We start from the raw sequence: 14,489 nt of genomic DNA, 5'->3' as shown, positions 1-14,489 counted from the left end.
ATAAATAAATATAATAATTATAATTACAATATCGAAGTACAATAATACCTCATTTCACGCGGCGACTTAAGGTTCCTTCCTGCTGCTGCTATTGAGCAGCTTTAAAATGTTATATAGGGTCCAATTATACATAGTGATGCTTCCTAAAATTGGCTCTATTGGCGTAGGGCGTTGGGAAATGGCACCCACTCTTTGATTTCCACGGGAGTCCATACCTTTTTCCATACAGGTATGGAAACCTATATTTATCGAATGAAGCAATTTCGCTATAAATGACGTCATCTAATACCTTTTTTTCGTGCCATTGTTTCAACCATTGGAATTTCCATTGTGTTTTGATTTTCCACACCCCTTCAAGATTATGCAGAGTATCCGAACGTGCCACCACTGGATAGTTCTTAACTGAAATGTATCCGCTAATTTCTGTTAATAACGCCAGGAATACAAGTACCTGAAATCAACTTTTTTAATTTTTATTATATTTTTAGAACCACTGAATACCATACATAAATTTTCATTATCTATTGTAACTAATACTAGCAACTCTGAAACCCCATTGGAGGTTCATACATGTGAAACCGTGAATTTATACTTACTAGAAACGTGGGTAATTTGCATCCAAGACATTGACACTGAAAGTGTTCTAGTTTTGAGCAGTTCAGCAGACCAAAATCTCATCGAAATTCAAAACCAGGAGGCTTCAAATTTTAACTTTTATTTGCTTACTTATATAGAATTTTAAATAGCTACAAGTTAAAAAATACGTTCGTTTTTAATCTTATTTCTGAAGAAATAGAGAATGCCACAAAGTTGGTTATTATGCACCATATTACCAAAGAATGTCATGGTATTTTGAACCAAAAAATTGAAGTTATTCGATTCAAGTTTTGACCGCGGCATATCAAAGCCATATCATACGCTTACTGCGGAACCCAATCTCACTGAAATCGGAACTTGATTTTCACTTAATTTTTTTAGTGCTAAATTGTCATGGACGCCACTGGTTTTTCGAAGACCCGTTTCAGACATTTTACTAAAAATTTAACATCTCGTATCAGGAAAGCAGAAGTGCGAAAAGGTATATTTAGCTTTTGATAATCTGATATTATTTTTCGTTAGGATTAAATTGGCATGTAGACCTCGCACTTCTGCATCCTTGATACAAGATGTTAAATTTGTAGGAAAATTCTACTGTATGTATACACGATATTGGTTTGTTAAAAGCCGGCTCAGGAAGGAAGGAACAACCATAGAAAAAAAAATTAATAAAACACTGAATTGGAAACGTTTATAACGATTTTCGAATTTATTCCAACTTACTTGGCTTGACAATACAGAATGTAACGATATAGACAAATAACTTAGAAAATTATCTATAATCTAATAATAAATAAGCAAATTCTTTCATATGGCCTAAAAGCCAGTATAGAGGAGTTCATTTACAGCCATAGGAAATTGTATATCTCCGTTAAAATTGGTTCTTATCTATAGCGACTCCCTCCTCTGTTATAATTGGACCTTCCTCTGTGATAAAACCCACGCCCTCCTCTTTGATATTGCTGGTTGTGTTGACTCTCTTGCACGTACTGATCAGCGTACGTACTTTTACTGGCCTGAATACACGAAAAAAACTTAATTTTTGAGGGTTTAAAGTGTAAAAATTACCTGAAAGTTGTCGTAAGTTTTAGGACGTTTGTTTTGCTGGTAGTGAGAAGGGCCGCTGTAACCACCGCTGTCGCGTCGATTGTAGCTATAGGTCCGATTCTCGTAAGAACTGTTACCACCGTCGTAAGAACTGGTGCCAACATCATAAGAACTGGTACCGCCGCGATTGTCGTAGTAACTGTTACTGTAACGGCTATCGTACGAACCGCGACTATCATACTGACTACTTCCAGAATAACGTTTTTGGCCGTAGTCTTCTCTACCTTGACCCGAGTAACTGCGACTACTTTCGGACTCCTGATAGTTGCCAGAATTCCTCCCTTGGTAATTGCCACCTAAACCATTGGAGCTTGAAATCTGAAGAGGGAAATAAAATGAAAAAAAAAACATACTCTCATTGCGAGTGCGATCATTGCCTCGCCCTCCGCGTCCTCCAAAACCACCACGATTGCTAAAATCTCCGCGACCCCTCTGAGTACCAGTAGTAGGTCCCCCAGCCCGATTCTGCTGCCAGGAAGGCATTTCTGGTGGTGGAGGTGCCTGTTCCCAACTGCGACCTCCTCGGTCTGGGACCTAACAAGGAAACTTATTTTTTATCTCACTTGATAACCCAGTAAATAAACATGAATTTTGAGACTGAAGAGAGTAATAACCTACCTGCCCAATAATGACTTTATTAATAGGAGTCTTGGTATTTTTCCTCACTGCAGCATTGCTAGTTTTTTCAATAATTGCCAACTCCGTACGAGCAGCAATCAAATCAGACATGTCCACATCTGGATCTGCATGCAACAATTTCCTCTTCTCAGAATAAATCTTCTCAAATAGATGCTCCTTGCCTTTGGTTTTATCTGACCACTAAAGCTCCACATTACTACACAAGAGAATACATAAGAACAAGTTAAACATACCTGGAAAGACTGAATAGTGACATCAAGCCTAGTGAGTATCATCTCCCTTCTAATCTTATATTCATTATCCAAGTCATTTTGCACCCCTTTCAATGTTTCACATTGCTTAACTGACAAAACCTCATTAAAAATTCCCTCTCCCACTAAATCAGTTCCAGTTTTCTTTAAAACCAAGGACAATGTAGTATCTATTTTGTCAAAAAGTTGCTTTATGGTTATGTTGGCTGGAGGTTTGGGGAAACGTAATGTTTGAAGGATTTGACGCATATCAGCCCCCTCAGGACTCTCTCGCTGTGGAATGGACAAAAAAGGTAAATTTTTTGTAATTCTTCAAGTGGTACTTTAAACACTCACCAGCTTAAGTTCAATTTTCTTCTCTGGCTTTTTATCATGCAAAATCCGAGCTACAATCAGCTCAGTAATTAAATAATCTAATAATAAAAGACGCTCAGAATACTTCTGAAGCCTTTCTGATACTAATCCTTGAGTTAAAGCTTTATATGGACAACCTGTAAAAGAAGTTTAGTGTTCAAACAAATACCTACTACTAGTATGTTTAACAAAAATTCGTACTTAATTCCTTTAAAAATGATGTAATCTCCATAACAAATGCCACTGCATCTCCAGGAGATGTCACGACATTTACTTGCTCATCTAGATTAAGTAAAGTCCTAAGTTCTTTGGTTAAAAATTGAACCAGTTCTGTGAAATCTTTTCCTTTTTGTCCAATTTCCGTGGCAGATTGAAGTTCAGACAATTTAAGCAAATGTCCATTGTAGCTGTAATTTGTGAAAGTTATACTGGTAGATCATATCTTAAGTTGTACTAGAGTAAAACTATTCAGATTTCAATGGAAATTGCATGAAAAGATCTAAAAAAAAACTGTTTACCCAATGTCCTTTAACCCTCTTAAAATTTTATCTTCCAGAGAAGCCATTTTTACTGGCGAAGATGTCGTAAAAAGGGAAACGGTTGAAGCTCCTATAAATGGATCCAAATAATGTAAATTTTTATTATTTAAGAACTTATTAACAAATTAAATCGACAAATATAAGTATTGAAAGCTTCAATTTACGTTTATCATTTTTTTTGACAAATGGTTACTTGACAGAAGGAGAAGGGATCAATACAGCATAGCCATGTTTTCAATGACTGTGTTCCTGTTATGACGTCACAAAGAACCAGAGAATCAAATTAAACAGTTCAATAAAAAAACCTTAAATTTTTGTACATCATTCATAAATAATAGCTGAAAAATTGATAGTAGCTTCTGATATTTTGGACAATTTTTGTTATCAAAATTCCACAACATTTATCATTCAATACCACAAACCATCAAGAAAAATGTAGTAAAAAATTCGAATCTTGGTTAATCGTCAAAATTGGATAATTAATACAAACTATTAGAAAAACAATAACATGCAAATAATCAGTATAAAAGCTCTCGTTCAACTTTGATCAAGAAATTTTAAATGTCTCTGGTGGCGCCAGTGATATGTCATATAATGCATATAAGATTATAGATTTCTGTATGAGATGAGGATAACTTGACTATACGATATATAGATGGCGTCACGTTATATCTTTCTTGACAAATCGGCGAATGAAAATCCCCCCGTAATTTTATTCGCCATGACTGTAACGTCAGTGGCCTGCGAATTAATTTTTTTGTTCGAAAGCTTTTCAGTAATACATAGTAATCTAGTCTGGATTAATAAACTCGTTTGTGTTTATCTTCATGATATATATGTTATAATCAGATCCAGAGGTCACAAATGTGACATGAACCTTATTATATGTAAATGCACTGACTCCAAACAAAGCTAAAGTTATGTGTTGCGACAAAAAAATTATAGTCTGAACACAGCCTTAAGTAATATGGGTACAAGAACATTTACTACCATTCGAAACAATTTGATCAAACCAGCAAAATGCGATTTTATCCCCAAGAAATACCAAGTAAGTACGTTTAAATCTTTGAAACAACGCGTCAAGGGAAATGTTATAGGGTCCAGTTTTGTCGGAGCTGGAGCAAATGAGGAAATCGTATCTAAGCCCTGCTTTAACCACCTACTACAGCAAACCTCTAGCTATTCACCAGGGCTTTAAGCAGTGGCTCTTTGATCTCCAGGGCAATCGTTATTTAGATATGTTTGGGGGGATTTGCACGATTTCTGTGGGGCATTGCCATCCGTAAGTTATTTGAGGAAAATTGTCAATTATCTGAGAAATCAATTTTTAGAAGAATTACTGAAGCAGTAAAGGAGCAAATGGGAACGTTGGGACATTGCTCTAACGTGTATGTCCATGCGAAAATTCATGAATATGCTGAGAAACTGGCCGGCACGTTGCCACATGAACTGAAAGTGAGAAGAATTTACGGTTCACCCGTAACAACCTAACGTGGTATTGCAGGTAATATACCTGGTGAATAGCGGTTCCGAGGCGAATGATTTGGCAATACTGTTGGCTCGATGCCACACAGGAAACCACGAGATTATATCTCTAAAAAACTGTTACCATGGAATGACCTATCAAACGATGGCTGTAACGTGCAATAGCCACTACAAATATCCAGTATTGCCGAACCCCGGATTTTCCAAAGTATGCTGAAATTTCCCTAAAACATTTTATTACTTCAATGTAACGTTATTTATTAGACAATGAACCCAGATGTGTATCGGGGAATTTGGGGTGGAAATAAATGCAGAGACAGCCCAGTTCAAACTGAACGAAGCTGCAGCTGCAGCTTTGGAGACTGCCAAGCCGGAAATCAGTACATTGACCAATTCAACGAAGACTTAAAATTTGAATTTTCCAAGAGTGGCATAGCGGCATTTTTTGCCGAAAGTATCCAAGGAGTCGGGGGAGCAGTGCAGTTTCCCAAAAATTACCTCAAAGGCGTTTACAATTTGGTAAAATTAGCTGGTGGAGTATTCGTATCTGATGAGGTGCAGACTGGTTTTGGAAGGACCGGCGAGCATTTCTGGGGCTTTGAGTCTCATGATATACAGCCGGATATTGTCACAATGGCTAAAGGCATTGGCAATGGTTTTCCCTTGGCTGCAGTGGCAACTACCAAGGAAATTGCCGAAAGCTTAACACGGGCTGGGCATTTCAATACTTTCGGGGGCAACCCTGTATCTTCGACAGTCGGGATAACTGTTCTCGAGGTAATGTGGCTTCACGTTTCGGACCACTTAACTTTTCTGTGTGATCCAGATAATTGAGGAAGAAAAGCTGCAACAAAACGCCAAGGAAGTGGGAACCCACTTGTTGCTGGGGCTGGAAAAACTGAGGAATGAAAATGCTTTTGTTGGGGATGTTCGCGGAAAAGGGTTGATGATTGGAGTTGAACTGGTGGAGGACAAATGTTCGAAACAACCTTTGAAAGCTCAAAAGTTTATGCAAGTTTGGGAGAGTTGTTTGAGACAGGCTTTGATCATGGGAAAAGGCGGGCTATATGGAAATGTGCGGGTTCTGGTATATTTTTTAGTCATCGACTAAAATTCTGATGTTTTAGGTCCTGCGAATCAAGCCACCGATGTGCATCACTAAGGAAGACGCCGATTTTACTGTGGATGTTTTAGGTGAAGCCTTGAAAACTATTTCATGAATCTTAATTATTAAATATTTATTAAATAAAATGATTTCTCAAAAACAGTACCGCTGGCGTACCGTATTTATTTTAGCATAGGTACTAATCTATGAATATAAACAACATTAGTTAAAACTCATATAAACGAGCGCGCTTAAAACCAAACATCATCGTCGTCTTCGGGAATCCCCTCAGGTTCCGGCTGAACTTGAGGCCGATGGCCGTCCTCTTCCTCGCTTTCACTCACCGCCAAATCATCGTGAATTTTAATGTCTTGGCCTTGAATAGGGTCCTCTACTTTGCGCACCGAGGCCAGACCAGACATTAGGAAGTCGGAGGGATCGTAGTTGGGGTCGACATCCATACTGTCCTCTGTGGAAACCACGCAATATGAAAATAGATTGAATTATTACTGTAATAGTAACGTAATAAAATACGCGTCTAACTATTATGAAGCACAAATCTGCCTGAATTTCTTCAAATCCTTGTCAAGAATAAGAAAAAAATATAGCCGAGTAAACATCAACGCTTTTTTTATATTTCCTATACTTCTTCCGCTTGAAGACAATGAATCGTTAGTACATTCAATTACCTTTGAACATAAGGGGTTCGGCCTCGGTCATTTCCCCTTGCTGATAGAAGCCCATGGATCCCAACTGCACCATCGCTTCGGCGGCCTGTTGACTGTCATCATCGGGCGGCAGCTCCGCAGAGATCAAGATCCCTTTCTGGTCGTTTTGGTCAGCCTCGAATTCCGTTAGCGGCACTTCGTCCAGTTCGTCTTCACTGGAAAACTGGAGGTCTTGTTCCAGCGTCGCTTGTTCGGTCTTGACACGTTTCTTCGATTGTTTTGGGATGAGCAGTGTTTCGTCTAATTGAACGTCGCCCTCAACATCCACGAAATCATAGTCCTCCTCATGGGTTTTCGAGGGGGACATGCTGTGATCCGGAGAACTTAGTTGACTCTGTTTTTGGTTAGTTTATTTATCAGGTTGTTTAATTTCCGACCTCACTTACAGCTCTATCATGCTCGCTGACTGAATAGCCCTCTTCCTCTGCCACCATCCAGGACTCGTCGTCTTGGGCCGCCTTTTCCTGCTCCAACGCCAGTTTGTTCTCCATAGCGCTCAAATGCTCGTCAAACTGTGCCATTTTAAACCACATTCCCTCATTGACAAACACACGCACTTACCTCGTCTAAAGCAGCTTTACATGTTTGCACCAGCATCTCCGCCTTTTCGGTAAAAGGCGAATCCTTTCCATTATACAAAATGCAATTCTGTAAGATCTGTTCCACATCCACCAAAAAATCGTGTCTATTATGGTATCGATGTGACAATATCCTCTTGGAAATCGTCTCCAAATCCATGGGTCTCTTGACGATCATATAATAATCTTTCACGTTCTTTTTGTTCACAGGCTTATGGAAAGGCCAAGATTCAGACATGGATTTCAGCTTTGTATTCATGATGTTCTCGAGCAAATACGTAAAAGCCACTTGATCGTTGTCCAGCAGAGGATTTATTGCCTTTTCCAAGCGCATTAGCCTATCCTCCTTCTCTCTTAATCGTTCCACGCACTTGTTTAACATACGAGTGGCCGCAATGGTCAAGCTGCTCTTCGGACCGTTGTAGAGAGTAGAGTTCTCCACGATCTGGTTCACGTCGGCTAAGAATTCTTCCCTGCTTTGGTACTTCTTTTGCCTGGAAACTACTATAAAAAAAATGCTTCGTTCTACCGTATAAGTACCTTAAATTCTCTCGAATGGTCTGTAAATCCATAGGTCTCTGTACGATTTTATAGTAGTCGCTGACTAATTTCTGGTTAACAGGGAAAATAAACGGTTGCACGTCTGGCATATCGCGCATTTCGTTTAAAATTGCTTCGAGGATGCTGGACAAAACCACCACGGGGTCAGTTCTACGTCTGTTCGCAGATTTATTAGGTCTCTTGAGGTAATCGCAATGAATATCCGCTAGCGCGGCTACAAAAATGCCAGTTTCATACACTGGAATAACGTAATTATTAAGATTTTCAACCTCGTCGCCGTTTCTTCCCTAAAGCGTCTTTGGGAACTTTCAGCAACAGGCTTCTTCGCTTCATTTCCTCTGCGTGTTTTATAAGCCTCGAAGAAAGTTTGACTTTGGTCCCGTCCACATTGACTAAATCTTCGTCGTCTGTGTTTAGTTGCTTTTCAATTTCCTCCTCTTGTTCCTCACTCAGAGCCACAGCCATGGGAGTTCCAGTTCCACCTGTAAAATCAGGCGACTTTTGATTCTACTTTAGATATTTCATAATTTGGTTTGCTTAGTGGCAAAACTTGCAAGACATGGAAAAAAACGAAAGAGAAAATGGCATCCAGCTTGAGAAATCTAGACGTTGCCATATTTTCTCGATAAGGCGAATATACACAGCCGTTTTAAGTGAAAAAGCTGAAAGTGCAAATGCGGCAACACTGTGACTATTGCAAAAGTAGCAACTTTTTGTTGCATATTTCCTCAATCGTGTCAAAGGAGACGGAGCATTAGCAAATCAAATGGATCGTAGTTGGGATAGTTTTAAACTTACCGGAACCTTGGTAGAGCGGACATGCTTTATTGGTCCTCATATGCCCTACCTGCCCACAAGCTCCGCATTTTAACTTTAAATCAGGTTTGAGCTTCGTTTTCCTGCGTGATTTCGACGGGCTCTGAGTGGTAGTTTTGGTCGGTGTCGACGGAGAAATTGTAGTTGGCGAATCGTTCGGATTCGGCAATTTTTCAGACGACACATTTGGGGTCATAATCGCGCTCGGATTGTGATGTGCCAAGCTCATGCTGAAATAAGGAAAACAACTTGAAACTTGTAAGTTACGGTTGAAATATTTGCTGAATTTCTTGATTTACAACTTGATGACGATACCAAAATTTAAATGGCGGCAACTATATAACTTTATATTTCGTAAGTTAGATTCATACTTCAACGCAATCGACTGCCATTTTCTCACGATTTCGAAGCACTTTCTATGCCTATTGGAGAAAATGACAAACAGAACAACTCGCACTTACCGCTCTTTCTCTTGATTCCTCTTGATCCGACGCAATTGCTCCTGAATGCGCCGTTTTTCTCGCTTCATTTCTTCTTTCTGCGCCTCGTCTAACGTAGCAAATTGTCGTATAAAACTTTCGTCTTTAGTTGTTCTAATTTTGACGTATGCATCTATAACTGCAGGCTTACGCACGTACTCGACACGCGTGAACTCCTTCCCTTCCGGGTTCTTGAACGTCCTGATGATTTTCAGCACACGCCCCTGCGGATATCCCCCCTGGTCCTGACTCTCATCTTCCTCCTTTTTCTTCTCCTTGTTACGTTCCCGGTCGCCCTCCATAATCATCTTGCGCAGTTCCTGCCTCTCCTGCTCTTCTCGCTCCAAAGATAACTGTGTGCTAGTTTTTTTGTTCGAGAGCATATTTTCAATGTTCTTGCCCATCTCTTCGATGTCTTCGTCGCTTTCGTCCTCAGAGCTTTCACCCTCATCGGTACTGAGCACTTCCGAGCTTGCCAGGACTCTGTTTTGTAAGTCGAAAATCCTTTGGCATTCCTCTTTGTAGCGCTCCTGGTGCTCAGCAATAGAAAACCTGTTTCCTCGGGAGAATTTGTCCATGCCCTCTTCTCCAGCTTTAGCCTTCTCTGTAGAAAGGGTGCGTACCACGTCAATGACTTCCCAGCGAGACAGCTTTTTAATTTCCTCTTCAGGGACTCCAAATTTGCGCAATAGCGCTTTGGCATTGTTTAGAGAGAGACGTCTCAAGTCGGCGTCCGTGCCTAGAAAGAAAAACAATTTAATGCTTCAACGCAGTATTAGTTAACTTACCAGTAACAGTTCTCTTCGGTTGCGATTCCTGTTCTTCCTTGCTCTGAGTGGGCTTGTTCGGCACCCGCACATAGCTGAAACCCTCCCCACACCCAGTCGGATCTGCAGGTCCGGTCAATTGCAGCAGGCACTTGCCTTTCATCGCCTGAATGTAAGCCCTGGTTGTGTTCCAAGGAGCTACTTTTACTTCGTCGTCCATCTTCAATTGCATCTCTTCATCGTCGTCTTCTGCCGGAGTCAAAATAAATTTCTCGCCATAACCTGCATCTTTTAGACGCTGCTCCGCGGCTACCATACTGAAGTAGGCGCAGCACTGTTCCGGCGACACCATGGCCCGTATTTCCTCTTCTGTAGGCAGACGAAATTCCGGCTTTATCACCCACCAATTGGAATCCATGCCGGTTCTTTTAAAGTCGGCACACAGCTTCAGTCTCTTCCTAATGCTGCTCTCGGAGTGCGATGGAAAGGCCCGCTTAATATCATCCATTTTGATGCGACGTGGATTGTCACGGCTCTTCCAAAACAGGCGGTAGATGAACACTTGTAGAAAATCTCGGACAAAGTTGTTGGCTCTCTTGGAATTCGGACCGGGTACCTCATATAAGGGACACAATTGCCCCGCCACAAAGAGGGCATCTATTTCACGGATGTAATACTGCTGCCGTGTACGTATTATCAAGAAGTCTATACAAAGTTATTGAAGATATAAATTGAAGTTGGGAGGAGAAGGGAGAATTACCAGTTACAGGAATTTGATGATTGTAAATCGGAGCTCTATACATGTTGTTTTCCACTGCCTGAATGGACTGGCCAGGGTGGAGGATCCCCAGAAACGGAGAAGTGTGCGCATAGGCGGTCTCCCCGTATCGGTAGCTGGGTGGGCCGTTATCTTTGGCCGCCTTTCTTTTGTAATAGTTTTTGATTTTCGAGCACATGCCCACCTAAATATCCCCAATTAACCTTTCGCGTATATGAGAGATTATTCGTACTTGCCTGGTTCATTAATGGTGGGTGTTCCTCGCAAAATTCCACAAATACGAGATCGCCATCGCGGCCTGTTAAATCGTCTGGGGTGCGCATGAAGAACACGTCTCCCCCTCCTGAGGCCATTCGCTCCTGTTCGCGCAGTTTCGCCTTCTTCTTTATGTGTTTTACCTGCAATTATTAAAGTAGCTGTAGAACTGAAGACAAAAATCTGGAAATGACGTGACTTGGTTTTTTCTCACATATTTAAAACTGCAAGGTGTACTCAACATAGTGCTTACTTACCAAAGGTAGGGCAGAATGGGGTCCCGGTTGAGATAAAGGCCCGTGTGAAAATCGTTTCATGGGTGGTCTGTGGAAATTCCTCAGTCTCATGGGACCCATATGAGTCTGAATGAACGGCACGCGCAATTCCACCACTGGGGTTGAATGCTGGATCAAGTTTGCGCCGCCTACCTTTAGACGCATCGTCGATTCGGTCGTTCGCGGTTGATAAAAGCTGAAAAGGCGGATTTACAACTACCCTGAAACTGATGTAAAACTTACATGTCATTCGATATATTAAATGGATCCCGGTCAGGAGATTTCGGAGGCGGTGGCGGAGTGTCTTCTTGCAAGACGTTAATAACGCCCGCTTTCCCTAGCAAAATTTTCGATTTTTTCACGTGGGGATGCGGAATTTTCACCTTCACTGGAGTAGGTTGCCCAGCAACTTGTTTCGACGGATCTATGTCATCGGGGATACCTGTAAGGAGAAAAAAAATCAAGTTTGCACAATGACATTGAATTCTACTTTCCTAAAATGATGTTTTCGTCATTGGGATCCAAAGTGAGAATAGAAGGTTTAGGTATATAATTCATATTGTCGCTGTCCCAAATTACATCGTCTTCCCATCGGCCATACACCAAATCCTCATTTTCCACAGGAAATATTGAATACCAAGTATCATCTTGTTCTTGATCAACTCTTTGTTTCGTCGGTATTCTAAAGAACAATCCTGCTTTTAAATCGTATGATTAGAATCGCTTAAAAAGCTCACATTGCACTTTTCTGCTTAAAGCTGCTTAAAACAGGGCTCGCGGCAGGTGGAATTCGAATATTAGTTCCCATTTTGCCTGGTTGACTAAATGCCTGCGCTGTCCTGTTTCCGCTGCTTGGAACCCATCCGGCGGCGTTGATCTTGCTGTTCAATTTTTGCAACACCTAATTTATTGAATTTAGTAGATTTAAGTTTATTAAGCAGCTTAAAATCCTTCTACCTTGTGTTTAATATCGTTGCCGTCCCACACTACATCGTCCTCCCAATGTAGTTGAGTGACCATGAGGAAAGCATCGTCTGGGTATGTTTCGCAATCCAAAGGTTCTTCTAATTTCGGAGACAACTTAAAAATACACATTTCGTTAGGGATATAGGTAAACTTATAAAACAAAACTTTACATAAGTCAGTAGGAAATTGCAGGTGTTCTAATGTGACAACATTAAAGCTAAGACAATGCTTTAAGGGTTTTTACTTACTTCCTTCTCATCTTTTAGTTTAAATCCATAGTTAAATCCATCTCCACCTTCTGGAACTTCCAGCATGTCATACCAAATTTGAGCTGGCCCAAACCTCCAATCAGCTGCTTTAGGCCCAGTTTCATCTCTCTTCTCCATATCTTCCTTATTGGCCTCATTGTGCAGTTCTGCTGGTTTTAGAAACTTTTCCTGCAAAAGCAAAATTTTGTAAAATCTTTTCACAACTTTGTTCCAGTTATTCTACCTCATCATCACTCATTACAGATTCTGGAGGAACATTGGTTGCATAATCGAAAAACCACCCTCTGTTCTTGGGCTTTTCCTCATCAGAAGAATCAGAATCATGTTGATTATCCTTCTGTTTCCTTTTTCTACGCTTTTTCCTCACACTTTTCCAAATATTGGGCAAGCTGCTTGGCTTCCCAGGCCCAAATAGCCTTGAAAACCTCAAGACCTTTGGTTGTTAAAACATTGGTTATTTGTTATCTCACCTCTAAAATGTCAAACTCACCTTCCCATGTCTGAAATCAGGAAACAATTCAGTAACATCTACATCAGCATACTTTGAAGGTAACATAGCAGCCAAAGGAGTGTCCAGTTTCTTCTTTTCTGCCCCTTCATGACCAGCCTCTAATGCCTGGCTACTTAAAGAGCTGCCAGGCACTGGTGGAGGTGGCATAAGGGCCTTATCTTTTGGGATTATATCATCTGCACTATAACTTAGTTCCTGAATAAGAAATTAATAGTTAAAAATTCCTGTCAAAGAATCAGAGGTAAACCAGGCATATTACTATAATGTTTTTATTTATTTTCCTATCAGTATATTTACCTCATCCTCAGCAACTTCATTTATATCAAAAAAATCCTCTGCATTAGGAGATTTCTGTTCATCCATATAAAACACCTCTGAATCTGATTCATCCTTATTAATACCCTGCAGAAACTGTTCTTGAGAATGGTTGTCTGATGTTTCATAATCACTTCCAGAATCATCTATAATTATTCTTTCTTCTCCCATTACATCTTTCAGTATAGAGCCAAATGCAAGCCTACAAAATTTAAGTAATTTCCTATTTAATTACAGTTTCAGTGCTTACCTGCCCACAGAAGATAATTGCTTTTGAGTCTCAGAATCAAACACATCGCTTTCCAAATTACCTGACTCATCAATATTACCAAAAAGAAAGCTAGTAAGATTAAGGCTGTTGGATTCACTGAATCCTTCCTCGTCACTATCAGTCATAACTAAAAAACCTAACTATTAGTAGCTACAATTTAATGTTTTAGTAAAAGGAATATTGGTCAAATGACTTGAAAAAGTTGAACCAGAGATGATTGGAACCTGGTACCTAGCGAAAACAGCTCTATTTGATAAAATGTTTTACTTACCTGTGCTATTAATTATCTGAGATTGGCTATGAAAACTAACACTTAAACACTGTTAAAGCCCTTAAACCATGGCTTCTTTATACAAAGCCCTATTTACCATTGAACTGAATTGTGTTGTGCTTTTATTTTTAAGTTCAATTCACATGTTTTCTATTAAATGATAAAGAAATAATCAGGAGACTTAAAAGCGCTCCTCTCTTTTGGATAGCGAAGCCCTCGCGTCGCAGAATATGTAATCATAACCTATGAAATAAACAAAACACTAATAAAAAACTAAAACAAGTGATGAGAGACGATTGACATTTGCGTCAACATACGTTTCTTTTTTGTTTTTCTGGTTCACAACAATACGTACACAAATGGACATTGTTGGAATAGTAGAATGGGAATTATTTCCAGTAAAAAGTAATTGAGAATAATCATTCTTTGCTGAGGGCTCGAAAAAATAAAATAATAATTTTTCCTAATTCAGAATTACCCTAAACCGTAATAATATTTAAAGACTGTTTTAATTTTAAGAATATGGTTCAATTGTGTTCTGGATCTGCACGAGTCTCCAATTTTTCCCTCTC

The 14,489-nt window shown here is 40.0% G+C and overlaps 3 protein-coding genes across 3 annotated transcripts; 1 reads left to right on the top strand and 2 right to left on the bottom strand.

The window, feature by feature from the left end:
- Window positions 1-1,278: 1,278 nt before the first annotated feature.
- Window positions 1,279-3,665, bottom strand: LOC136344718 (protein FAM98B). The gene is made up of 8 exons (XM_066292430.1): window positions 3,467-3,665; window positions 3,150-3,355; window positions 2,931-3,085; window positions 2,577-2,867; window positions 2,323-2,523; window positions 2,058-2,238; window positions 1,666-2,000; window positions 1,279-1,613 (listed from the first exon to the last, which is right to left on the bottom strand). Exons 1-8 carry the CDS (start codon window positions 3,511-3,513, stop codon window positions 1,482-1,484), a joined length of 1,548 nt encoding a protein of 515 aa, XP_066148527.1. The 5' UTR covers window positions 3,514-3,665; the 3' UTR covers window positions 1,279-1,481.
- A 608-nt stretch (window positions 3,666-4,273) lies between these two features.
- LOC136344719 (alanine--glyoxylate aminotransferase 2, mitochondrial) lies at window positions 4,274-6,242 on the top strand. The gene is made up of 7 exons (XM_066292432.1): window positions 4,274-4,535; window positions 4,585-4,769; window positions 4,819-4,942; window positions 4,992-5,180; window positions 5,237-5,749; window positions 5,799-6,047; window positions 6,100-6,242. The coding sequence occupies exons 1-7, from the start codon at window positions 4,455-4,457 to the stop codon at window positions 6,190-6,192; spliced, it is 1,434 nt and encodes a 477-aa protein (XP_066148529.1). The 5' UTR covers window positions 4,274-4,454; the 3' UTR covers window positions 6,193-6,242.
- Taf1 (TATA-box binding protein associated factor 1) lies at window positions 6,227-14,256 on the bottom strand. Its single transcript, XM_066292429.1, has 22 exons — window positions 13,918-14,256; window positions 13,626-13,773; window positions 13,358-13,577; window positions 13,040-13,255; window positions 12,773-12,982; window positions 12,529-12,717; window positions 12,272-12,394; window positions 12,052-12,215; window positions 11,811-11,996; window positions 11,558-11,758; window positions 11,297-11,510; window positions 11,021-11,182; window positions 10,767-10,968; window positions 10,028-10,711; window positions 9,222-9,978; window positions 8,743-8,990; window positions 8,214-8,426; window positions 7,924-8,158; window positions 7,367-7,877; window positions 7,192-7,317; window positions 6,767-7,139; window positions 6,227-6,546 (listed from the first exon to the last, which is right to left on the bottom strand). The coding sequence occupies exons 2-22, from the start codon at window positions 13,769-13,771 to the stop codon at window positions 6,329-6,331; spliced, it is 5,598 nt and encodes a 1,865-aa protein (XP_066148526.1). The 5' UTR covers window positions 13,772-13,773; window positions 13,918-14,256; the 3' UTR covers window positions 6,227-6,328.
- Window positions 14,257-14,489: the final 233 nt, after the last annotated feature.

This window comes from Euwallacea fornicatus, chromosome 17 (genome assembly GCF_040115645.1).
Source record: "Euwallacea fornicatus isolate EFF26 chromosome 17, ASM4011564v1, whole genome shotgun sequence".
NCBI classification, from domain to species: Eukaryota; Metazoa; Arthropoda; class Insecta; order Coleoptera; family Curculionidae; genus Euwallacea; species Euwallacea fornicatus.
This window is presented reverse-complemented; position numbering and strand designations above follow the sequence as displayed.

Coding starts and splice junctions, on each gene's coding strand:
- LOC136344718 (XM_066292430.1), bottom strand. CDS start 3,513: ATGGCTTCTCTGGAAGATAAAATTTTAAGAGGGTTAAAGGACATTGG. Junction 2,524..2,576: donor TCACTATTCAGTCTTTCCAG/GTATGTTTAACT, acceptor GTGGAGCTTTAG/TGGTCAGATAAAACCAAAGG. Junction 1,614..1,665: donor AAACTTACGACAACTTTCAG/GTAATTTTTACA, acceptor TCGTGTATTCAG/GCCAGTAAAAGTACGTACGC.
- Taf1 (XM_066292429.1), bottom strand. CDS start 13,771: ATGACTGATAGTGACGAGGAAGGATTCAGTGAATCCAACAGCCTTAAT. Junction 13,578..13,625: donor CAATTATCTTCTGTGGGCAG/GTAAGCACTGAA, acceptor TAAATTTTGTAG/GCTTGCATTTGGCTCTATAC. Junction 11,997..12,051: donor TTTAAGCAGAAAAGTGCAAT/GTGAGCTTTTTA, acceptor ATTGTTCTTTAG/AATACCGACGAAACAAAGAG.
- LOC136344719 (XM_066292432.1), top strand. CDS start 4,455: ATGGGTACAAGAACATTTACTACCATTCGAAACAATTTGATCAAACCA. Junction 4,770..4,818: donor TCTGTGGGGCATTGCCATCC/GTAAGTTATTTG, acceptor ATCAATTTTTAG/AAGAATTACTGAAGCAGTAA. Junction 4,943..4,991: donor CGTTGCCACATGAACTGAAA/GTGAGAAGAATT, acceptor GTGGTATTGCAG/GTAATATACCTGGTGAATAG.